Here is a 26,362-nt window from a genome sequence, read left to right on the forward strand (position 1 = left end):
GGCTTGAGCCACCGCGCCCGGCAGGACTGTTGTCTCTAAGCCTGTCTTCTTCAGGAGGCTCAGTGCCTTGATGGTAGGGATGGCATTCGTGCTACACCCTCTCTCCATGCCTGTCACATGGTCTTGGATATAGTAGGTACCAGTAAAAGTTGGTTGACTTGCCTCTGTACGCCAAAGGCAGAGAGTCTGTGGGTTTGAGGGCCCCAAAGGAATTCTCATGATCCTCAGTCTGAGATCACGAGTGAGATAGGCAGTCTGTGATTTCAGTCTAGTGATGAGCCTTAAGCTGTCAATAAGACACCAGGCTCCCAAGGACTGACACCTCCCTCCTGAGGACCGACACCTCCCTCCATGCCTTGGTCCTGCACCTTCCATCTCTAGGCCTTCCCTGTCAGTCTACCGGGAGAGCAGGATTCCCCAGGGAGCCTGGTTGCTTTGGCTACAGCCCTGCTATGCTGCACAGACGAGCTCAGACAAGGCAAATATGAACGGTCAGAAGGAAGTGTCTGTAATTATAGCTCAGACCTCAAGTGTATGCGAAGGGGGCAGTCAGACTGTCTTCATGGAGGCTTTTGACATTTAGAAATATTCCTAAATGCCACATTTGAGTTTGAGAGAGAGAGAAACAGAGATGTATTTCTGACGTTCCCTTGGGCACAGTGCATTTGTCTTTGGACATGGTTGCTGTGCCATGGCACTCCCTGTCCAGACCTCAGCTTGGGATAACCAGACACATGACAGACCCAGGCATCTCCCCCATTACTTTATAGACCCAAGAAATACCAGGCCGTAGGTGGGCCTAACACACTGTATAAATGCCTGCCTTCACTGGACTGGCTCTTCCCATCTTTTCTGAATCCCTGTAACATACAATGTCAATGGTAGACAATGGAAAGAGATAGAAAAGATCCTGCACTTGGAGAGTCAAGCTAGTCCTTGGTTTGAAGCCACCACTTATGAGCTTCATGCTAACCCTTCACTTCCCTGAGCCCCAGTTTCCTCATTTGTGAAATGAAGTTGATCACATTAAACTTCACAGTGCTGTAGCATGGATCAGAGAACCCAGATTTAAAGTACCTAGCTTAGAGCCTGGCACACAGGAGGCTCTGCATTTATTTAGGAAGAAAGTCTGGCCGCCACAAAAACGCACACTTTGGATGACCCGACTCAATGAAGGGTCATGAAAACAGCCACAGACTCAAACACGTTTTTCCCCATTTGGAATTATTCTGCCTGATTTGCACGGACAGTTAAGAGAGTGGAAACATTAAAAGGCTTTTTAAATATATGTAATATCTTGTTTGATGTTTTCCTTTCTGGGATGAAGCCTAACATCTATCAGATGGCTGCTTTTCCCTAATTTCAATCATTAGATTAGGAGGGATGAGGTAGTTCGTCCTTGGGGAGAAAAAAAATCAATGTGAATAAGTGTGATTAGTAACAGTGTCCAGAAGTAATGCGGCAAGAGGACGGACCGTGAACAAAGCTGCAGACTGTGTTACTGTGACCCAGAGGATGCCTCTTCCTGCCTCTGGGCTCAGCAGCGCAGCTGCTCCCATTTCCACACAGGTCATGGTCTGTCCACCTGAAAATGGACTTTTCTCATTACTTAATGTCCACAGATCATTACAGGACATTTTTCTTACAAAGTAGAAATGATCAGAACTTTAAGCATTCTATTTAAAACATCTCTGGTTTTTAAAACATTTTAAGCATTTGCTGAGGTGTCGATGATGTCTGAGAGAGTGCTTCCTGCTTATCTGTTCATTAGCATTCACACCTACTATGTAGCAGGTACTGGACTCGGCGTAAGTGACATGGTGATAAACAAGAGGCATCTCCAGGGGCTCACAAATCAGTGGGGGACATATGCATGCATACGAGTTAGTGTACTAGCTGGGCAAGTACAGCTACCGACCTTGTGGTTTTGGGTTCCTGGGACACGAGGGAAGATGTGGGCAGGTCTGCCTCAAGAGTGATGCGGTGTTTCAGCCTCTGAGTTCTAACCTTATGGATTGAGGAGGGTCTCATAAAGGCACTCTAGGCTGATGGCACAGTGGGGGCAGGTTGGGCAGGACCCCCAGCTGTCAGGTGGAAACCCAACTCCAACTCATGTTTTTAAGAAAGGAAAATGTCTTGGGTGATGTTACTGAACATCCAGGGGCTCCTTTTCCCATCATTCCTGCTAGATCTAGGCATTCAGATGTCTTCATGAATCCCTCCTGACTCTGTTTCCCTTTGTTTGGACCTGATTCTCAGGCAGGGATTCCCCATGTGATGACAAAGGGACCCCTCCAAGTTTATCTACTACCAGCCTTGTATCCTAACGGAAAAAACAGTGCCTCTTTTTCCATAGCTCCGGAACAATCTTGTGAGTACCTTTGATTGGCCTGACTACAGTCACATATCTGCCTAAATCAGTCACCCTAGCCAGGGAAAAGGAGGTGTTCTCATTGGCTACCCAGTCTTATCCAAATTCATAGGCTGAGAATACGGCCTCCCAAAACAAAAAGATGATTTTATTATTAGCAGGAATAGCAGGCAAGCAAAAGCCACATAGGTACCCTAGAGGGCCAAAGGCGCCATGGGAAGAAACAGCCTTGAGCAAGACGAATCCTTCATGCCTTGCGGAGAAGAGGCTAAACGGACAGCACTGGTCTCATTTTTCCTCCTATTTTCTAAGGCAGGCGTCCCCAAACTTTTTACCCAGGGAGCCAGTTCACTGTCCCTCAGACCGTTGGAGGGCCGCCACATACTGTGCTCCTCTCACTGACCACCAGTGAAAGAGGTGCCCCTTCCTGAAGTGCGGCGGGGGGCTGGATAAATGGCCTCAGGGGGCCGCAGTTTGGGGGCGCCTGTTTTAAGGGCTTTGTGGCACAGTCACCAGCACAGCCAGTCTCTGACAGCACCCCATACTCAATTGCAAGCTACAGTGCCTGGGCCGTTGCAGATCACTTCAATATAGCGATGCTGTGAGCATTGGCTATAATTGCAAAAAGCACAGCCAAAAACTATGCTCATTGTTTTGCTATACTGGCCAACCTTCAGGGCTTCTGCTTGGTAAGCATGGTAATTCCCAGGCAATATGCCAGGCGCTTTCAATGACATGCCAACCAGCAGAGCGTAAGAATTAAGATCTCAGACTCTAGAGCTAGGCCGCGTAGGTTTGGATCCTGTCTCTACCATACAAATCTGTCCCTGGGCAAGTTACATAGTATCTGCTTTGTACTTTAGTTTGTCCATCTGTAAGATGGGAATATAATAGTAACTGCCTCATAGGATCATCACACAGACTGAGTTAATGGGTATACACCTGCCTGCCACATAGTACATATTATATATGGGAGGACTGTAATTTATCTTATCATTATTGTCACGATTTTATCTTCTACTTAACCCAGCCAGATAGATCCTCATTTCACAGTTGAGCCTCAGAGAGTGTAAGTGACCCACCCTCTATTAAACAGCATGTAAATGGTAGAGCTGAAATTTAGATCTTTCTAACTATTTCTGACTTAATTTTTCCACCCTCCGGTGCTCTTCTGTGTAGGATCAAGCATTTGTCCATTCATGTACTCCTTCATTTAGAAAAAAAGCATCTGGACCAGGTGCTAGGGATCCATTATTGTGTTTTATCAGAAACTCTAGTCACCAGCTTTACATGTGCTTGATTTTAAAATGGGAAACAATTAATGAGTAGTTAATGGAGATAGTTTATATAAAAAAACAAAATATTTTAAAACATAGGGTAATTGTGGATAATCATAGGATCCTGGGAGTGAAAAGTTTGGAAACGACTGGCAGACGTATTTGCTGAGCAAATAAATCAGGTCTAACACTCTTATAGACACAGGAAGGAACTGAGGTTCAGAGAGGTCAGGTGACTGGCCTCTGTGCCTCCAAGATCATGGCAGGGAAGGAACTAGAACCCAGGCCTGCCACGTGTCACCGCAGGACAGGGGGCACATCACAAGCAGGCCAAATCGAATATACCAGGGTGCCTAGTGACACAGGTCTCCGACCCCATGTGATTCAAGAGGGTTACATTGCCCAGTTACTGTTTATCTAGATAATCCAGAAATCTAGGAGGCTACAGCAATAGAAGTATCTCTGCCCAGTAACCAACACAGAGCAAGCTCATTGCAAGTGTTCACTGATATTAGTTGAAAATAATGATTAAGCCCTTCTGAACTATTACTTGGATTTCTGAGTTGTCCCAGGGAATCCCAGAATATGAAGCAAAACAGAAGAAGAAAGGGGAAATAACATTCGTCAAGTATCTGTTGTCTGCTGAGCGTGGAGTTTGATGGGTGATGTGGAGGGAGGGGGAAGGACAGAGAAGAACAACAAGCCTGCGTTTGGATCCTGGCTCTGCCTCTGTGATCTTGGGGCCTCTGATAGCCCCCCCCCCCCCACTTACTAGTATGCGTTATTTTGGACCAGTCTACTGACTTCTCCAAGCCTTGGTTTTTCAAACTTGGAAATGGGATAATAATACATATTTTATAAGGTTGTTTTTAGAATAAAATAAGTTCATGCATGTAAATAACACAATCTCTGGCACATAGTATTCACTTAGTAACCGTAGACATTGCGACTGTAGACATAATGACTGTAGACATAGTAAATAAACTTTGAGATTAGACTTACAATCAGTAGGTCTTGTGTTGGGACCATTGGGAATCCAAAAACTCATGTAGGAAACTCATGTTCTCTCGTTTAAGCATCAATCTGTGAGCAGGTACAATTATCCCCATTTTATAGATAACACTCAGAGAGGCTAAGTCACTTGTCTAGACCACACAGCTGAGTCAGTGACAGAGCTGGGATTCAAACTCACATCAACCAAACGCTGAAGCACTTGTCCTCCCTAAGATACAAAGGCAGCTTGGCCTTTCTACTTTATTTCTTCCAGAAAACAAAGGAAGCAGCCAGGAAACGTTTATTTCTCCCACTTTCTTACTGCAAATAAAAAAATAAAAAGAGAATGTGGAATGACATTGAGGGATGGGTGGAATTCCTGGGGGACGTGCCTCCAAATCCCAGTTTGCTTCAGATTCATCAAGATGCCAGGCCTGGATCTACACCCCTTCAGTGGTGGTGGCAGTGCGCCTCTGCATGGCAGCCTGTATTGTCAAGAGACATTACTTCAGGATGCCCAGGGCTGTATAAATTAGGCAGAGCAGTGATCACTGTGGTTATGAATATAACTGTTTGATTAAGCTTCTATGCCAGCTGCATTATTTGTTTCACGAACCTGAGCTGGGCTGATTGGATTTCTCTCTCTCTCTCTCTCTCTCTCTCTCTCTCTCTCTCTCTCTCTCTCTCTCTCTCTCTTTATTTTAACATAAGTAGATTCTGAAATTGGAAAAATAAAATACTCCATAGCTGAGAGGAAAGAATTAACTTGGGAGATGAGCCCAGGTGGCACCCACAGAATGTACACCTTTTGCATTGAAATAAAGTCAGTGTCGTTCATGCCCTGACTCCGGGGTTTTGGGTGGGGACTGCTCTATAAATAGCATGATGCTGTGGTAAGATAAGGGGTAGGAGCTAGGAGTCAGTAATCTTGGGTGGGCATTGACGAGAAGTATAGCACTTAAGAGGACATTCTCAAATACTACAAATAATACTATTGACAGAACACCTACTGTGTGCCAGGTGAAAGGTACAGGTCAGTGAAGGGTGGAAAATATGCCATCGCCATTAGGAGCATGGGAGTCGAAGCCAGACAGACTTGGATTCCAGTCTTGACACTTAGTTGCTATGGAGCATGAACAAATTCTCTCCCTGAGTCTCAGTTTTCTCTTCTGGAAAATAGAGATAACAATAGCTAACATTTAGTGAGTACTTGCTATGTGTTATATGTGTTCTCAGCATTTTACAGGAATCCTCATGGCAACCCTGTGACTAGTATCTCTATATCTCAAGCCAGGAAAATGAGCACAAGAAAAGCTAAGTAACTCGTGCAAGGCCACAGCTAGGAAATAGTAGAGCCAGGATTCAAACCCAGGCCACCCTCCTAACGTACTGTGTTAAGTTCCTCTTAAGCCTACCTCTGAGAACTCTTGGGGAGATGATGTGGAAAGACAGTGGCCTAAAGATGCTTTGCAGACTAACTAGCAGCCCAGCAAGCCTTCAATACTTTGAGGCCATCGTTGGCATTATTACATTTCTCTTGCCTCAGGATTGAGCCAGACACTTTGCAGAGGACTTCAGGGGGAGAAAATTTCTTTTATCTGTTTCTAGTATGACTGGGATTATGGACATTGATGGAGGGAATACCTGCCCAAAATCTTCTGAGCTTATATAAAATAATAAACCAAAAACCCACATGTGGTCAATCGTAAGTAATGAAAAGCATCTCTCTGATTTGTACAATTAGTTGGATGCTTTCTGCCTTGTCCCCCAAGTGGGACCTTTTAGGGCCTGAGGAAGAAGGTAAAGGTCACATGCCCCTGCTGCCTTGTGACTTGCTGGGGTTGGATGGGCACTCTTCTGTGAAGGTAGGGGGCTTTGCCTACACCTTCTGGAAAGGCTGGGAAGGACTCTGCATTGGGAGTGTGTTTATGGGCTCTGTCACCTGGGCAAGCTGCGTGTCCTTGCATAGTCTCCATTTCCTTCTTGGTGAAAGGAGGATCATAACACCCATCTCTTAGGATTGTCATTCTGGTGTGTTATCAAACAGCAACGCTTTTCGTGGTCCCCAAAACATTCTTCATGTAACTATTGATATTGTTGTTCAAGCATAACAAAAAGACATGAGGGGTTTTTGCATTTAATACATTGCTTAGTGCATGTAGCTGAGGTACTTCAGAATTAATTTTTTCTCCCTCTGCGTCAAGAGTAGAAAGAGCAATCAGAAGCTTGTGTTGGGATCTTAGCTTTCATCATTTCCCAGCAGTGTGACCATGGGCAGGTTTCTTGTTTTGTTTGTTGTTTGTTTTTTAAATCAAGTTGTCACATTTAACAGAATTGCCCCAAATGCTAGGACCTAAAATATCCCATCGTTGAAAAAATTTGAAAGATTTCATAAAGTTGTGAACAGATTTCTGAAGCTTGGTTTTCTCATCTGCAAAATGGAGAAATTAAGGCCTACTCTATACTGTTGCTCTGAAGATGAACTAAGGAAACCTTTGTAGAAGCCCTTAGCACAGTCGTGTCAATAAATATTTATTCTCTAGTTCTGCATGGGGGATTTTTTTTAAAAGAAAAGAAATCAATTTAAAAATAAATATTTATTTTTTTCCTCCCTGACTACCTCCCAGTGTCTAGACCTAAAGACTGTACATGGTCAAAGGCTTAATTTAATTTTATTCAACATTTGTAGCCACCAAGCACTAAGTAGAAAGATAAATAAGATCTCTGCCCTTGGAGACCCTGTAGCTTAAGGAAAAATTAATTAGATGTAATTCCAAGGAGCTATGAGAGTGAATTAACAGCCTAAATTGATGCTTTCTATTGGCTGGTCACTATGCTAAGGACTCCGTATGCATTATCTCATAAATCCCTACAATAATGCTAAGAAGCAAATTATGCTAATTATCTACATTTTACAGATGAAGAAATCAGGGCTTTCGGAGGTTAAAAACTCACGCAAAGCTACAAAGCTAAGAAGTGGTAAAGCCTGGTTTCAAACTTGGTTCTATTTGGTTCAGCACTCAACCTCCTGGCCCCTGTGCTGTTTGAATGAGGTTCATGGCATAAAACTGGGGTCCAAAAAACGTCTGTAATGTGACCAGTATGTATGCAGGGAGGTGAGGTTTGATCCCAAGGCAGCTTGAGCCTGAGCCGTGGTGCTCACCCACCATGCAATACCGTTCCGTGGGTTCTAGCGACCCGTTAGCCAAATTGTCCCTTTCATTTGAGGAATCTCGGTGTCTCTTCCAAGGGAAAGTAGTTTCCTCAAAATTACTGATGGCTACCGAGTGGCAAGAAAGATAGGAACGTGACGAATGAGAATTCACCTCTTGCATGGGCCCGTGAAATTGGGGGTTCGAATCTGGAAAATGACCTGATAAACTGCACTGACCTTTGATGCTGGCCATCAGTCTCGACAAAGCAGGCTATTCCCTGCAGGAGCCTTGAGATTCATTGTCTTGATCTTCTTTTCATGGCATCTCCAACAGTTGACAAAATGTAAAGCGTTTATGCCCATCTCCATTATCAGCTGTCTTAAATGTGCAGTTCAGAGAAATGTCAGGTCAAGTTTAAAGAGGAGGACGAAGATGCAGAGTGCCCAGATCACCCCCGGCCCCTCCACATTCAGTGACAGATCCTCGGTGAAAGAGTTCCACAGATGCAAACCTACCTGGTACTCCAGAGAGGGGGATCATCCCCTGCTAGCCTCACAGCCTATGGTATCTTAAGAAACAACCTCTGCCCTTGGAGTGTACAGTCTGGTGGAAGAGACAGACCAGTAAACAAATGGTTATGATTCAGAGTGAGCCATGGAGGCTAGAGGGCCCAGAGTGGTGGTCTCTAATCCAAACGGAGTGAGAATGGTCAGAGAAGTCTTCCTGGAGGAGGTAACTTCGAATCTGAGTTAACCAGGTAGAGATGTGAAACGCCTCCCATGCAGAAAACCAACAACGTATGCAAAGCCATGGCCATGAGACAAAGAGGGAGCGGTTTCATGAGTGGTGTCTAATTAACCTGTTAACCTTGGCACCTTTTTAAAGAGGGAGGTGGAGACGTATGGGATGCTACCTTGGAGCCGTGGACTCATGCCAGATGCTGGAAGGTCTTGTCCTGTGGGCAGTGGGGAGCCACAACAATGCTTTCAATCAGGGAAGCAACATAAGCCAGTTTCCTTTTAGGGAGTTCACGCCAGCTGATTGATGGCCACTGAATTGAAGGAGGTGAGCCTGCAGGCTGGGGCACCAATGTCTACCAATGAGGATGTAAGCTAAGATACGGCAGTAGGGGTGGCGAGGAGATAGCAGATACGTGGAAGATGACATCTAGAGAACTTGGTTACATTGCTAAATTGTTGAACCTGAAAAAGAAGGAGGACACAGTGGCAGTTCTCAGAGGTCTGCTTAATTGATTGGGTGGGCGGTTCTGGCAGCAGCTGGTGATGTTGAGATCACGAGCGTTAGAAGAGGGGGTACAGAATTGGGGCTGAGGCAGGACAGGGAGGCATTAAGTTTAACTGTGTGTACATTTAGTTAGAGCTGTGGATGATTGACATTCAGGCAGGAGGTTTGAGGCTTGTTGTATCAGCCTTGCTTCATTGACAAGGAACTCACTACCATAAGAGGCAGCCCATTCCGTACTGGAGAGGTTGGCAGGAAGAAGGGTTTTCTTAAGCCGAACTGCTGTCTGCTCCTGGTAACTTCCTGGCCTCAGTTCTGATTCATCTTCCCGAAGCCCCAGAGAGTAGATTTAGTCCTCCCACCCTTTGGCTGTTTGAAGGCAGCAGTACTGTTCTCGCTATTCCCTTCTTTCCAGGAAATTCCCTGAGAGGAACAAGGGAAGCCAGGAGAAACTAGACCGTCAATGGCTGGAAGGGACTCAGTAGAGTATGTATAAAACAAAGGACCTTCCTTTTTCAGATGGACAAATTGAGGCCCAGAGAAAGAAAGGGATTTTCCCAAAGCCACAGACTGAGTTAAAGGCAAAGCCGGGAAGAGTTCTTCTATTTAAGGCTTCTAATACACCATGTGATTGGGTGTTTTCTTTCCTAGCACATGAATTGTGTGGGCGTAAGCGATGAGGCTTGCAGATCATAAGGCATTTGGCATTTTTCAGCTGGACTGCTAGACACACACTCTTTAAGCTCTTCCCCTAACCCTTCTCCTCTCCAGGCTAACAGCATCAGTCCTCCTCCTACTCCCACAGGAATAGTCTCTAAACCCTTCACCATCCAAGGAAGCCAGGGCAAGCGTTAGCTAGCTCAGAGACCTCGAGAACAATCCGTCTCTGCTGCACTGAGGTGACCCTGCCATCCAGTATCCCTCCTCTGGGCCTGCTCCAGCAAATCAGCACAGCGTGGCTGTCCCTGGTTCTTCCTGCTTTTCCTCGGTGAATGCAGCCTATCTACCTTTACATGAGCTGCTTTATCCACTCCGTCACACTGCTGACTCCTGTTGAGCTGAATTCCACCCCCGACACTCACATACACACACCCGCCCCTTACCCATCAGCTGTGGTTCCTTGTTGATTTGGGACTTGACCTAAACTGTTAATGGATCAGATCGTTTTTGAAAAGGGTAAGAAGGTGACAATGGAAGGAAGGAAAACTCACTTGACAGCCAGAAAGCTTTCCCAGGACAAATTCTGCCTTGAGGTAGGCACAGCTTTAAGTTGGGGGAAAGCATGTATCCAGAAAAGACCTCCCCCCACCCCGACAACCCCCCAGCTTCAGCTGGCCTTTCCCAAGAAGTCTGTTTCGATTTTACAGGCAGAAACTTTGTCTAATCCATCTCTGCGTCTCCGTTATCAAGGACAAGGCATATAAAAGGTAGTGTTTGTAAAAGAAATGAAAGCAGAGAAGCAGGAAGGGAAGGGAGGAGGGAGGGCGGGACGGGAGAACCACCACATGTTTCTCTTTCTTTCATTGCATCGTTTTGCCTTGTTTGGTGCCCAGTCACACAACACAGTATAATAATACACGACTCGCTGTGCACACATTTTGCAAGCAGATGTTCATCAACAAATATCACAGGTTCAGAATGATACACTATCCGATTTTAAAATTGGAGTGGACTCCCACCACCTTCTTTTCTGTTTGTCAGTTGGGGGGCTCAGATAGGTTAGGTGCCTTGCCCAAAGTCACACGGCAAAATTAGCTGCTGATAGGGACAAACACAAGAATGAAATTTGGTGGAGTGTTCTGTTGTGATAGTTCTACTTTTGGGTTCAAATGATGGTCCAACCCAGTTATGCATGCCCCACACTTTGAAAACACAGGTTTTGATGCTCTTGGCTTAGTTTGTCTGTAAATTACCGTGACCCTGGGAATAGAGAGCAATGTTGATCATACTGCTTTCTGGCAGAGTCTGAAAATGTGTTCTCCCTCAGTTGTCTAGTTAAAGGCAATAGGGCACTCTCCCCCGGTCCTATCAGTCCTATCCTAGAACATTCAGTGATGGATGAGGAACCTCATGTACATTTTAATGATGCCTGGGAGTTCTGATTCACTCTTTTTTTTTTTTTTTTTTTTTTTTTTTTTTGAGACGGAGTTTCGCTCTTGTTCCCCAGGCTGATATACAGTGGTGTGATCTCAGTTCACTGCAACCTCTGCTTCCTGGGTTCAAGCAATTCTTCTGCCTCAGCCTCCCGAGTAGCTGGAATTACAGGTGCATGCCACCATATCCGGCTAATTTTTGTCTTTTTTCTTTTTATTTTATTATTATTTTTTTTGAGACACAGTCTCACTCTGTTACCCAGGCTGGAGTACAATGGCGAGATCTCGGCTCACTGCAGCCTCCATCTCGCAGGTTCAAGCGATTCTCCTGCCTCAGCCTCCTGAGGAGCTGGGATTACAGGCACGTGCCACCATGCCCAACTAATTCTTGTATTTTTAGTAGAGACTGGGTTTCACCTTGTTGGTCAAGCTGGTCCCAAACTCCTGACCTTGTGATCTGCCCACCATGGCCTCCCAAAGTGTTGGTATTACAGGCATGAGCCATCGCACCTAGCCAGTTTTTGTATTTTTTTAGTAGAGATGGAGTTTGACCGTGTTGGTCAGGCTGGTCTCAAACTCCTGACGTCAGGCCACTCTTATGAATACTCTTGGCTTTAAAAGACTGGAAGTCGGCCGGGCATGGTGGCTCATGCCTGTAATCCTAACACTTTGGAAGGACGACGTGGACAGATCGCAAGGTCAGGAGTTCAAGACCAGCCTGGCCAACAGGGTGAAACCCTGTTTCTACTAAAAAAATGCAAAAATTAGCTGGGCATGGTGGCATAAACCTGTAATCTTAGCTACTCAAGAGTCTGAGGCAGGAGAATTGCTTGAACCCTGGAGGTGGAGATTGCAGTGAGCTGAGATCACACCAGTGCACTTCAGCCTGAGCGACAGAACAAGACTCTGTCTCAAAAAAAAAAAAAGACTGGAAGTCGGGGCAAGCCCTCTGAACACCCTTGAAACTGCCCCCCGACTCTAGGCTCTTGAAGGTGGGCTCCAGCCTTGTCTGTCTTTGTGGGCCTTTGCTCACTCATGCCAGGACCCTACCTAGAATGCCCTCTTGCTACCCTTTTGCCTGCTTCCATCCTACCTCAACTTCAGTGCCCAGTTCCAGTCCTTGCTCTTCCTAGAAGCGTCCCTAGACCACTCTATCTGTAAACTGTTGTCGCCTGGAGGGGTGTGGCTACTGCCTGAGACTCAGAGCTGAAGCAGGGCTGCTATGGGGTGGGGAGCGAAGTGTCTTGTCCATTGTCTGTGCTCTCACAGACTGGGTAATTTCTAAAGAAAAGAAATTTCCATCTTATAGGTGGAGGCTAGGACATCCAAGCTTCAGGGCAGGGGGCCACATCTGGTGAGGACCTTCTTACCATGTCATAATGTTGCAGCAGACATCACATGGCGACAGGGCAAGAGTGCACCAGACCAGGTCTCTCTTCTTATAAAGCCACCAGTTCCACCACTGGGACTCCACCTTCTAAAGGCCCCACCTCCAAATGCCATCCACATATGAATATGGAGATTACGTTTCCAACACGTGAAATTTGGAGTACGCATTCAAACCATAGCAAGGAGGTTACTCCAGCTTCTCTCTCCTCCTAACTTTCAGTGTCCTGCTATGCTCACCATTAGCCAAACCAGTCCAGAAGCCAATGAGCCAGGGAGCCCAGGTGATGAGTCCTTAGGAGTCAGCCTCCTGAGATACAGAAAGGCAAAGAATGGTCTAGAACTGAGGATGGGGATGGAGGAGGCAAACAGAGAATAAAGTCTTACAGCAGCTGTTTACCCATCCTACTGCCACTGGACTGCGTAACACCTGAGATCTCTGGGTCCCAGTCATTGCATGCGGCTAGATTCTGGCCCCCTCCTGCCAAAGACCAGCTGTGCTTCCCAGCCATTGTGACAACCAGAAAACATTCCCTTCACATTTCCAGGCACCCCAATTTAAAAACCACTGCATCATATGAAAAAGTGAGACTTTTTCATACATTGTCCCTTCACCACTGTTTCTAAAATGCAAAGCAATTTAATAGTCTGAGCGTTCACCCAAAGCGTTCACCCAAAGTTCTGTCCTGATAAATAAATGAGGAGGCAGAAATAGCTATATTGTAACCTCTAGGTGCTATTTTTCATTCCCCATCAGAAAACTGAAGGGGAACCAGGGAAGCCCCACAGTCTGCTGTCCTCTGTGGACCCTTCCCTGTGTGTGAGTCCATCTGGGGTTTCAGGCTAAATCCTGTTTCGAAGCCCTGAGCACTGGCCATCACATAGGACAAAAGTGAAAGTGAACGGAAAGCGTTTTGTTCAGAGGAGGAATGAATAAGCAGAGAAAACATCACAGAAAGTGTGACCCCTTGCCTCATCATGTTCAGACTGGTGGTTATACTGCAGACTTGACTGTTTTGATCCATTCTAGGTTCAGGGAATAATAATAGTGATATTTGTCTCTAACTCTTGCAGAAGATTTTGCAGTTTGCAAGTTGCTTTCATATACATTTGACAAGTGAAGAAACTGAAAATCAGGTTAAATAGAGTGACCGAGATTCTGCAGCATGAAGGAGGCAGAGCTGAGACCGGAAGTCAGGCTATCAGATTCCGACTGCCGACTGCGGTGATAAAGAGCTTTCTGGCCTTCGGAAATTGGTCGTGGAGACCAAGGTTCATTAGCCAAGCTCTCAGCACTGCTGCATCACCATCCTGATCAGTGGTAGTCGATGGCATTTTAATGGAAGCCAAATAACTCTTTCTGTTGGCATTCTCAGGCAGCTGGAGTTTTTGTTTTATGATCATTAAATACCATCATCTTTCATATCTGACAATCTTTGGGACCCAATTAATGACTGCAGTGCACACTGGGGTCGTCATTAGCGCTGTAGCAAGGAGACCTTCGGGCGCCTGTCTGCCGTTTGCAGGGTTGGATATGGGCACCCAGCCTGGCACCCTTTCTTGGAGCCAGAGCTGGCCTTTGATCACAGGGCTAGTGACACAATTGAGTTCCTTGCCTGAGCCAGAGCTCTGGAAGTTTATTCCTTTTTCTCATGAATGTGATCTCATAAAAGAATAGTGACAGATTCCACTGGAATCTTTCCACTAGGAAGGCACCCTGCCGTCAGTCTAGGGGGTGCTTATAGCCTGTCCCCGCCTGGTTTATCCTCCATGTGGCCACCAGAAATCTTCCTTACATACTAATGTGACCCCTTGCCCTCTGGATAAAGGCCAAGGTCTTTAGCCTGGCACCTCCAGGCAGTGACCACCTGGGCCTGCCCCAGCGTCTCCACCTCACCCACAGCCACTGTCCTTGCACAGCCATTTCATACGAGTTATAAAACTGTTCCCAGCTGGCCTGGCTTCTGAACCCTTGTACATGCATTATCTACAGCCTAGAATGCCCCTCAGACATAGGTCACGTGTCACTTCTCAGAAACCTTTCCTGACCCTGACAGTAAGTCTGGCAGCCTCCCTCCATGTCCCCTGGTGTTCCCTGGGGCTGTGGCGTAAGCTGACAAGGATTATAGTGGTGGACCCTTGGAAAGTGCTCAGTATGTGGCAGGCCTTGATGTAAGCACCTCACCTGCATTCACTCACTGAATGCACACAAAGAAGAGTGCTTAACAGTAAGGTCTGCGGAGGCAGACTGCCTGAGTTCAAATTCTGGTTCCACCACTTACAGGTTTTGAAATCTTGAGCAATTGCTTGGCCTGTATGTGTCTCAGTTTCCTCATTTACAAAATTGGGAATAATAATGGTACCTTCTTTTTTTTTTTTTTTTTGAGACAGAGTCTTGCTCTGTCCCCAGGCACCAGGCTGGGGTACAGTGGCATGATCCTGGCTCACTGCAATCTCCACCTCCTGGGTTCGAGCAATTCTCCTGCCTCAGCCTCCCGAGCAGCTGGGACTACAGGCGCGTGCCACCATGCCCAGCTAATTTTTTTTTACTAGAGACAGGGTTTCACCATGTTGGCCAGGAGGGTCTCAATCTCTTGACCTCGTGATCCACCCGCCTCGGCCTTCCAAAGTGCTGAATAGTACCTTCTTTCCAGTGGCATTATGAGGATTAAATAAGCAAAGTAGTTAGACAGTATCTGGCAAGTGGTAAATAGTAAATGTTAACTAACATATGCCATGATGATAGTGATATATAACTTGATCATCAGCAGTTTGTGTAGTATCTGTTTGTATCTCCATTTTCTTTACTAGACGTAAGCATCTCAAAGTCAAGGACCGTGTTTGTTTGATTTCTGAATCTCTATGTATTTAACCTGTGGTAGTCCATATTCTTTCTCTTCCTTGTATTGCATTACTATAATACATGCATTTTATAGATGCATGACTAGAGGCTCATGGAGGTGAACGTAGCTGGTAAGAGACAGAGTTAAGGCCTAGGTCTGTGAGATCCCTGAGTTCTGCTGTTATATCTTTGCCAGCTTTCCTCCCAAACACTTGTCAAGGATGGGGCTTATCTTCATTTTTTAATTCGTCAGGTCTCTGCATACAACAAAGGGCTGTTTAATATTCCTGGCTGATTAAATAACACTGGGGCCCTCTCCTTAAGGCACACCTTGAACCCAGGGCAGAGAGGTATGGATTTGGGTAGCAGCCACTGCCTGGTTTGCTCTGAGATGCTAATCTAATGCAGAAAGGAGCTTTCCTCTTTGAATATGTGGTGAGCCCATGCATCTGGTTTTGGTTCTGAGTGTCAGCGCTACAGCCATTTTCATTCGTTTCTGAACTACAAGTTCAACTACAGGCACCCTCCTGAGACTAGAGCTCCTAGGACCCAGCAGGTTGTCCAGAGTGGGATTCAGTGTAATAAAATAGTATCACACTTCTGTTAGATATTTTCCTGCTCTTTCTCTCTCAAGGTTTTTTGCTTTGGAACCCCTGTTGTAAATGCTGAAGAGTGATCACCATGGTGATGATTTAGGGCTTTGTGATTTATTCGTTCAACATGATTTTATTGTAATTGTGGAATGAATTGTTACCATTTTTCAGGATTACTATATTCCAAGCATGGCACTAAGCACTCACATACACTGTCTCTTTTAATTCTCATAACAATCCTAGAAGGTAGGCATTATTTCCATTTAGTGACAAGAAAACTAAAGCTCCAGAGAAGGTAAGTGACTTGAAAGTCACACAGCTGCTAAGTGGCAGAGCCAAAACTTGAACTCAGGGCTCTCTGACACCATAGCCAAGTCTCTTTCACCTACGGCTCTGCCCAGCACTCAGAAGGAGTCTCACTGTGATCTTGATTCAGGGAGATGCAGCCAGGAGGCTCTGCAGTTCAGGGTTTTTGTACATCTAAAATGAAAACTGTCTGAGGTATGGAGGATACTAGTAACTGCAAATATATCCAAGAAATTGTAGGAAGCAAAGACACTTCCTGGAAAACCAGCCTTGCAAAACTCCGATAAGCGAGTGACCTTTACTGACTGTGGTATGCACAAATAACAGAAATGACTCACATTTGGGCTTGATTCACAGATACGTTTGGTAACTGTATCTGCAAGAAGAGGGTATAAATTGGAATTTACAGCACAGCTTTGCAAGTGTACCAATGCGTACTCCTAGGTAGCATGAGAGAAGCAACTGCTTCTCCAGACAAAAAGCCCAACTACCTGAGTGGTTCTTTCCCCGGCATTCTGTAAATACTTACTGAGAGCCTGCCATGTATTAGGCCCAGCTCTGTGCAGATACTGAGGATATAAAAAGGAATGACACATGGGTCTTTCCCTCAGGGTTTAGTAGGAGTTGATGGTATACTTGGTACCTGAGCAAACCCATGGCTCTTCATCCTCCAGAAAGTGGTAAAGTAGGAAAGTGTGCCCTTTCACAGACACACTGACCAAGGAGCAAGGAAATGTGAGAACCTGTAGGAAGCGAAGAAACTTTTTCTTGGAGGTCACCCAGCCAGTAAATAGAAACCAGAAGAGTCCTCTCTTAGGCCTTGTATTTATCTTGTTCACTGTTTTATGCCCAATACCTAGTGTACAAGACTTGGCACAGAATAGGCATTCAATAAATGCTGAATGAATGACTTGGTTCTGAGATTTCCCTCCGAAAGACGAGGGTACGTATTAGGGATGGGATAAAAGAAAGCTCCTCTGAAGCCTCTCACCTCTGCCTGCCTTCCTGGCCATAGGAGCAAAAAGAAGAGTCCATTCAGACCAGAGGAAACATTTGCTCTTTTAGGATACATTTTTTTTTTCCTGGGGTTTGTGAGTGAAACTTTCATTGCTGAGCTCCCAAATATAAAGCTTTTCCTTTGGGAACCTGGGAAACATCAAGGTCCCCTTTCTTAAGGTTCTCAAGCTAGAAAGGGCGAGGGAAGGGAAGCAAAGGGTCTAGCCAAAGCCACTGCAACTCTGGCTCCAGGCAAGTTAGTAAAGGCCTACGGAGACCGATGGTCTAGTGAGCCCAGAGTGGTCTACTATGGTTTTTCTGCACACAAATATACCCCACATGAACCTCACTTGCTTGCACTGACAGCTCAGGCCATTCACATGGCTCTTAGTTCAATAAACGTAATTGAGCATCTGCTCAGTTCTAGGCTCTATGATCCCCCAGCGTAGAGAAGAGAAGATAGGGACTTTCACACCTCCCAGGAGAGGCAACATGGGGACATCAGCCTGCATGCTCTTGGGGAGGAGATGAAGGTGAGAGGTCTGTCGGCATTCAAGAGGAAAAGGGGACTTTAGAGAGGGTAGACCAAGGAAGTCTTTCTGGATGGCTTGGCAGTTGAGCTGAGCTTCACAAAGTAGGAGGATTTGGGCCAGCACCTTCCTTGTTCCCATAGAAAACATTCCTTGTCCCCATAGGAGAATTTCCTTTTAGAAGTCAGTTTTTAGACCTGGACAGGTGATCTTATACTTACACAGTCTCATCATTGCAGGACTTTTGACAGTCCTTCTGAACATTTCTCAGGCCAGAGCCTTCTGAACATTTCTCAGGTGTCCTCATTAGTCACAAAGCGAATGTCTGTAGGTTTGCCTGGCCCAGACCTCAGATGCTGCTCTCTTCACTGAGGATCTTTTTCCTGCATTCAGCCATGGGCAGACAATCCGGGAGATGTCTGAGTTTTATGCAAAGGCACCATGGCTTGGTAAACTGAATTTGGCCTTTGTGTTTATGAGAACCACTGACTAGTTTTGAAAGCCTCACTGTCCTCATCTGTAAAATGGGAATATAAATACTGTCTCCTAAGGGTCGTTGTAAGCATTAGAAAAGTTACGTGGAAGCACACAGTGTAGATGCTCCAGTACATGGCAGAAACTGTATCAATTAAGTAAAATGCCGTGAGGAGGTTGACTCCTGGGCCAGGGCACGAGCAAGGACTGGGTCACACTTTTCTGCTGGCCTCCTGCTGACCATTGGCCAGTGCTCTCTGGTGGACTACTGCCAGCAGCCTGAAAGGCCAAGGTTGGGAATAACGTTCAGTCAGCCCAGGAGGCTGCTTCTGCTGCTGGCTTCTGTCCCTGGCTCTGTCTGTCTCCATTAAAGTGCTGCCTGAGGACAGCTGGACAAAACAAATGACGCTGCATATTCTCACCTTCTTCCTGACCTGTCCTCTGAGTGGGACGCTCTGCCTGGGCAGGTTGTATTGGCTTCCAGGTTCTCTGCCTTCCCAGTAAGGAACATCCCTGCTAGTTCCCTTCTTGTCGAGCGCTACAGCACTGCATATCTTCAGGGGGTACCATTCACCTTCTGTCACCTTCCTGAGGACCCTCCTTCTGGGAGTTGAGGTTTTGGCTACTCAGATGGCCTCAGCACGTCTCCTGGCCTCGGAGGAAAGCTGTGGCTGGAGTGGAGGATGCATGATGGAGCTGATGGGATATGAAGCTCGAAGACAGCTATAGATCAGATTCCAGAGGGTTTCGTATTAATAGGCCAGGTGTGGGCTTTATGCCAAAAGTAGCAGCTTGTAATGAGGAAGTGATCCACTCAGACGGGTTTCTGTTTCTTTTTCCCTTCTACCCCTAAATCCCCTTTCCCAAATTCCCCACCAGATTTGCTTTATACCCCTTTGGCATAAAAAGTTGGTTTACTCAAAAAACAGAGTGATGGGTCTTACCCTAAAAAATCCGTAACACTAATGGTGCTTCATTGTTGACTGTGCTTGGCGGTTCCCAAAAAGCCCTCTCCCTATCCAAAGAAGAGCACAGCCTTTGGAATATTGCTGCTGTTCTCTCTGATTCTGAGTCTCCTCTATGAAATACAGAATTCTCAGGAGGAACAAAGAAAGCGGAATACTTCAGAAATATTTATTTCCCACTGATTGCCTCATTTGATCTCACAGTAGCTCTGTGATCCCCAAAATAAACTATGTCCCCTATTTTACAGATGAGAAAACTGAGGCTCAAAGAGGTCAGATGACTTGCCCATGCCCATGTGGTTAATAAGTGGTGGAATATAGGTTAGAATCTGATTTCCTGGCCTTGTCACCTACCCTGTAATAAAGACTAGGCTTTCCGTGAGCATAGCTTAGATGGATGGTAAAGCTTTACCTCTATGACTTGCCTCATTTGTGGTATCACTAGAAATTGTATTTGCTTGCTTGCTTTGCTAGTAACACCCAATTAGAGACAAACTCTTGGGCACTTTACTTACCTGCTCCAAGTCCACATTTTTCATGTATAAATTGGTGATGATACCTGTTGCTCTGAATAATTAAAGGGAATTTAAAAAGTCTCTCAGTGTTCTCATCTGTAAACTGGGGATAAAAGCAGTCCCTACTGTGGTGGTTGTGAGAATTAGCTGAATTTACACTTGTAGAGGGCTCAGAACAGGACTCTGGCACATTCAATGTGCTCAGTAAATGTGAAGAATGGTTTTGAACCACCAGACCCCAACATGGCTCACTTTATAAAAATGTCATCTTTCTCCTAATGTGGCTACCCCATCTAAAATTTCACCACTGCCCCTGCATGCACAGGCCACAGTCCCCTTCCTGGCTGTATGTGCTCTTCAATGTATCACCATCTCAGTAAATTGTATGTTTTACTTTTCAAACCTTGTTTGTTTCACTTACTGTGTACCATCATATATCATCAGTGGTTCTAGAATGTTAGTATACTTCAGAATCACTTGGAGGGTTTGTAAAATCAGATTCCCGGGTCCCATCAGGGTTCATGATTCAGGCCATCTGGGGCCGGGCTTGGGAATTTTTATCTCTAACAAAATTCTCAGTTGATGTTGAAGCTGCCGGTCCTTGGCCACACTTTAAAAACCACGTCCTAAAAGCATGAAAGAAACAATGTGAAGTTGCTGACGTGGGCCAACTCGTCTTTTTTGTGTTGTTTATTGTTTCGCTCCTCGACTAGAATTTAAGCTCCACGGGGACGGGGACTTCTGTCTCTTCAGTTGGCCGAGGTATCCCTTTCACCTAGAATAGCAGGTGCTCAGTAAACGTGATTGCCGATTGGCTGCATCGGTTTGTACAATCTGCCAGTGCCCTCTTCTGTGGTCTTGCTCAGACCCCTGTGGCTGCTTTGGCAGCCGAGGGGCAGCGCCCAGCTTGCCGCCGCTGACCGCCGTGTTTGTGCCCTAGATCACCCGGGCGGCCTGCAGAACCACCCGCGGCTCCGGACGCCGCCGCCACCGCTCTCGCACGCCCACACCCCCAACCAGCACCACGCGGCCTCCATTAACTCCCTGAACCGGGGCAACTTCACGCCGAGGAGCAACCCTAGCCCGGCCCCCACGGACCACTCGCTCTCCGGAGAGCCCCCCGCCGGCGGCACCCAGGAGCCCGCCCACGCCCAGGACAACTGGCTGCTCAACAGCAACATCCCCCTGGAGACCAGGTGCGCGGCCGGCGGGGCGGGCGAGGCTGGGGAGGGCGGGCAGCCGGGCCCCGGGCCGAGGCCTTTGGCTGGCGGGGCTGTCCCGTGTCCCCGGATGACGCTGGCCGGAGGAGCTGGGGTCGGGTGCACGGTTTAAGGGACGTACTTCTCCGACTGCCAGCACGGGCTTTGGAATCCAAGAGACCTGAGGTCCAGTGCCAGCCTGCTGCTTACCAAAGATGTAACCTTGGCCAGGTGGCTAGACACCGCCCCAAACCCCGTGCCTCTCTTTCCTGCGCTACACAATGGCCATGACGTTCGCGGGACAGAATTGTTAAAGCAGATGAGAGCTAACGTGCACAGGTGTGTGACAGACAGCAGGCTTTCAGTCCGGTTTGACTCGGGCCCCCTCTTTGCCTTTCCCTACATGATTCTACCACCCTGTGCCCAGTGTCAGGCCTGCCTGGCCTGGCGTCGGCACTCAGCTATCAGTCTCCCCTCCTCTCCTCCTTCCCTGCTGTGCTACCACCTTTATACCCAAAGCCCCAGTAACCCCTAGCATGTGTACATCAGCTTTGGGTGACAGGGGCTTTCCTGTGTGTGACCTTTTGTATTCCTCATACCTCTATGAAGTGGGTATTAGGATGATCATGCCCATTTGGGAATTTGGAAGCTGAGGATCAGAGTGGGTCCCTCACAAGCTCATTTCATGTAGGTGACTGAGGCGCAGCTAAGACTTGAACTCAGGTTCAAGGTCAGACTCCCTGTCCAGTGCTGCTTCACCTACACCCGGCCGCCTTCTCTGGTCAGGAATCCCTCCACTCCGTTCCTTCTTCCAGCTATTTTGGGCAATGATTTTGTCAGCTCAGGGACTTAAGTCCGCCTGAGTTCTGTAGCCGTTTTCCTTCCCTCTGCTTACATGCTATTTTTCCAAAATGGAATTTTTTTTAATGATTATGAAAAACATACAAGCTCACTGGAGAAAAGGCAGAAAACTATTATAAAGACAAAAATTAAGATTTACCCATAATCCTACCACTCTGAGATAAGCACCGTTGACCTTGGGGGCACAGCCTTTCCCTTTCTCTAAACTGTAGATGAAGTGGAACTGCTTTATCTTCTACCGTATTTCCTAGAGTAGTGGGGAACATAGGTTTCATTTTCCCAAACTCCTGTTGTTTATCTGTGAAGAGAACAAAGGTCATGCCAGATTTAAGGAAGTAAAATTAACCTGCATGTTGAAAGTGTAGCCATCTGACTGCCTAGCACGCAACTATGGTAATGGTAATGGCACATCGAGCTTGTGGAGGCCAATAAGAGAAAATCAACATTTTTGTGCCATTTTACTCCTGTAGAATTGTTTTTCCGAAAGCAAAGTTCTCAGAGATGCGACCCAATCAGCTTTCCCACTCCCACCTCCAGTCTCTTAATTTGTATTGTTTCTGTTGAGATCCTTTAAAATCGTGTATGATCTTTCCCCGCGTGCCTCCTTGGTGCTCATCAGTAACAGAGTAGGATAATTGTGTGGCAGCCCGCCCAGGGTAGCTTAATCAGATCTCCATTATTTCCAACGTGCTCACCGAAAGACCGAACAGGACTGCAAGAAGCCAGCCACTAATCGATGGTTCTGATGCTCTGCACGGACCACAGTCACCACTCCCTCTGCTTAATGTTCATCTTTCCCACTTAGGATCAAATTAGAACCTCCTACTCTGAGTCTCTAGGTTTCTCATGGAAAACAAGAGCGAGGATGAGCAGCAAGGTGGTTTTCCTAATGGTTAGTTTGAGTTGCAAAGGTGGTCCCAGCTCACGTCTCCTGCCTCTCTGATGCTCTGTCCTCCCACATCCATTGCTGAAAACACATGCAGCTTTTTAAAAAATTTATAGCTTATTCCTCAAATAAGAAATGGTCATCGTAAAACAGCTAGACAATGAAATAAGCAAGAAGAAAGAAAATCATTTATATTCATCACCAAAAGGTAACTATGATTACCATGTAGGTATATACTCACATAACACCATTTTATATACATCCATACACATAAATAACATTATGTATGATATGATATTATATGTATTCAATCGCTCTATGTCTGTACATGTATGTGTACGTATCAGCATTACCCCAAATGCCAGGCCCTTTCACGGATCTGTGCCTTTGCACGTAGTCTTGCACGGCTCTGCCAGAGCTGCTCACCTTCTCACTTAGTGGTCTATCCAAGTCCTGCTTATTCCTGAAGCCCCGGTTGAAATGTTTGAGGAAGTCCTCCTCTGTGACCCCAGAGTTCTGTGCATCCAAGGATGACCTAAAGCCGGAAGAGGTGCTTAACACAGTGGATACACAATCAGAATTCTAGATCTTGATGCTGTCAGAATTCTAGATACTTAAGATCTAGATCTTAACTGGTTGAGGGCACAAAACTAACAAGGTACCCTTTAGGAGGGATCAGTGTCAAGTCTGGCAGACCGAATCACAAGCTGACCTGCCTGGCAAGGCAGACAGAATGTGGCCTTCAGAGTCAAAGGGACCTTCATGCCTCCCTTGGCTCTAACCCTTACTAGCTGGGCAAGTTCCCTGACATCCCTGAACCTTGACTCCCTCATCTATAAATTGGGGTAAGAATTCATACCACTCAAAGAAGTTGGGAGGAAGTAAATGAGATATATAAGAAGCACACAGCACAGTGCCTGGCATTTAGAAACCACATTATAAAAGCTGTTTCCCAGTTTTTCATATATATCTTCTCCCCATATCAACCCGGTGAATAAAAATGTTATTTAAAAAGTGTTTCTTGAGCTCTTACTCGCCAGAGGAGTTGAGAAGAAATAATAGGTTCGACCTCTTCTCTACTTTGGAGAAGTAAGTTTAGCCTGATGTCCTGAGGGCACAACTGATGGCCCGTGCACTACAGTGAGTTCAAAGCACAGGTTTTAGGGTCAGACAAACACTATCCTCAGAAACGCTACCCCAGTGCTCACTAGCTATGGACCGAGACCTTAAATTTCATCTCTAAAATAGAGAAAATAAAAGTCCCTTTCTGCTATGATTATCTATTGCGGATAACAAGCAAATGACCCCAGAATTTAGTGGCTTTGGAAACATCCAGTTGATAACACTTCACAGGGTGAGTCAGGAGTTCCGGAAGGGCACAGCTGAGCTATTCGTCCACTCCCCATCGTGTTGACAAAGGTCCATTGGTGGTCTGCAGCTGGCAACTGGACTCATTTGAAGGATCCAAGACAACCTCACTCACATAATTGACATCTTGTGGAAGGATGGCTAGAAAGCTGGGCTTGGCAGTACCCTTCTGTCGCAGTCCATTTAGTGTTGCTGTAAAGGAGTGTCTGAGGCTGGGTATTTTATAAAGAAAAAGGATTTATTTGGCTTACAGTTCTGCAGACTGTACGAGAAGCATGACACCAGCTTCTGCTTCTGGTGAGAGCCTCAGGCTGCTTCTACTCATGGCAGAAAGCAAAGAGGAGCTGGTGTGTGCAGAGATCACATGGCAACAGAGAGATAGGTGGGGAGGTGCCAGGCTCTTTTTAACAACCAGCTCTGGAGCGAACTAATAAGAATGAGAACTTGATCTCCTCCCAAGGAGGGCATTAATCTACTCATGCGGGATCCACCTTCATGACCCAAACACCTCTCAATAGACCCCATCTCCAGCTTTGGGTATCTTTTTTTTTTTGTTTGTTTTGTTTTGTTTTGTTTTGTTTTGTTTTGTTTTGTTTTGTTTTTTTGAGACGGAGTTTCGCTCTCGTTATCCAGGCTGGAATGCAATGGCGCAATCTCTGCTCACCGCAGCCTCCGCCTCCTGGGTTCAGGCAATTCTCCTGCCTCAGCCTCCTGAGTAGCTGGGATTACAGGCATGCGCCACCACACCCAGCTAATTTTTTGTATTTTTAGTAGAGACGGGGTTTCACCATGTTGACCAGGATGGTCTCGATCTCTCGACCTCGTGATCCACCCGCCTCGGCCTCCCAAAGTGCTGGGATTACAGGCTTGAGCCACCGCGCCCGGCCTTTTTTTTCATTTTCGAGACAGAATGCTGTGGCATGATCTTGACACTTCAGCCTCAACCTTCCAGGCTCAAGTGATCCTCCCACCTCAGCCTACCAAGTAGCTGGGACTACAGGCATGCGCCACTTCCGTGCCCAGCTGATTTTGCTTATTTTTTGTAGAGATCAGGTCTCACTGTGTTGCCCAGGATGCTCTTGAACTCCTGGGCACAAGCAATCCTCCTGCATCAACCTCCCAAAATACTGCTTTTACAGGCATGAGTTACCATGCCCAGCTGGATATCAAATTTTAACATGAGCTTTGGGGGACAAACATCCAAACTGTAGCGTTCTCTCCCTCCCGGGGCCTCTCCACATCGGCTTGCTAGTGGGGTAATTGTACTTCATTCATATTCAGTGGCTCAGGGCTCCAAGCCACTGAGACAGGAGCTAGTTATGCTTTTAAGGCTTGGCCTGAAAATGCTATAGTGTCACTTCCACAGTATTCTGTTGGTCAAATCAGTCATGAGCTGGCCAGCTTCAAGAGGAGGAGAAACAGACCCACTTCTTTTTTTGATTTTTATTTTTTTTTAATTTCTTGTTTTTGGTGCCATGACTCAGATCCCACTTCTCAGTGAAAGAAGTGTCCAGGAATTTGTGGCCATCTTTAATCCACCACACCACTTCATAAGGCTGTTATAATAAACATATTAAGATAACATCTGAATATGTCTTCGCATACAGTAAATGCTCAACTACTTATTATGTAGCCCTTTATTATTCAATAAATATTCACTGAGGGTCCACTATGTGCCTACCAGGTAAGACATTTAGGAGAACTGACTCTTGTAATAGGATAAGTGCTGTGATAGAGAAAAACACAGGGAATAAGCTCCATTGTTTTTTGTTTTTTGGTTTTTTTTTGAGATGGAGTTTCACTCTTGTTACCCAGGCTGGAGTGCAATGGCGCGATCTCGGCTCACCGCAACCTCCGCCTCCAGGGTTCAGGCAATTCTCCTGCCTCAGCCTCCTGAGTAGCTGGGATTGTAGGCACGCGCCACCATGCCCAGCTGATTTTTTGTATTTTTAGTAGAGACGGGGTTTCACCGTGTTGACCAAGATGGTCTCGATCTCTCGACCTCGTGATCCACCCGCCTCGGCCTCCCAAAGTGCTGGGATTACAGGCTTGAACCACCCATTTTAATTGCCCTAAAATCCCCAGCACACAACACAAGGCTTGCCACGACATGGTAACTGCTTGATAATTATTAACACCGGTGAACTAAGTTAATAAATACATATACTTAACTGAGACTTGAGTAGGGAAAAAGCAAGCCTTCCTAGTAGACCTGGTACAGCGTGACCGAGAAGAGCAAGCAGGAGTCTCCCAGGCAGAGGAGGGGAGCAAACGAGGGCCCGAGAGGGCACAGTCTGAGCAGAGGCCTAG

The 26,362-nt window shown here is 46.3% G+C and overlaps 1 protein-coding gene across 5 annotated transcripts in view; it reads left to right on the top strand.

The window, feature by feature from the left end:
- The window catches only part of TENM4 (teneurin transmembrane protein 4), a 3,045,593-nt gene that overhangs the window by 2,776,271 nt on the left and 242,960 nt on the right, over positions 1-26,362 (top strand). For all 5 annotated transcript variants that reach the window (XM_074400388.1, XM_074400391.1, XM_074400392.1 and 2 more), the window contains one exon: positions 20,679-20,934. In XM_074400388.1, the coding sequence (XP_074256489.1) occupies positions 20,679-20,934 (256 nt within the window). The remainder of the gene's footprint in view (positions 1-20,678; positions 20,935-26,362) is intronic.

Source organism: Saimiri boliviensis, chromosome 6 (genome assembly GCF_048565385.1).
Source record: "Saimiri boliviensis isolate mSaiBol1 chromosome 6, mSaiBol1.pri, whole genome shotgun sequence".
In the NCBI taxonomy this organism is placed as follows: Eukaryota; Metazoa; Chordata; class Mammalia; order Primates; family Cebidae; genus Saimiri; species Saimiri boliviensis.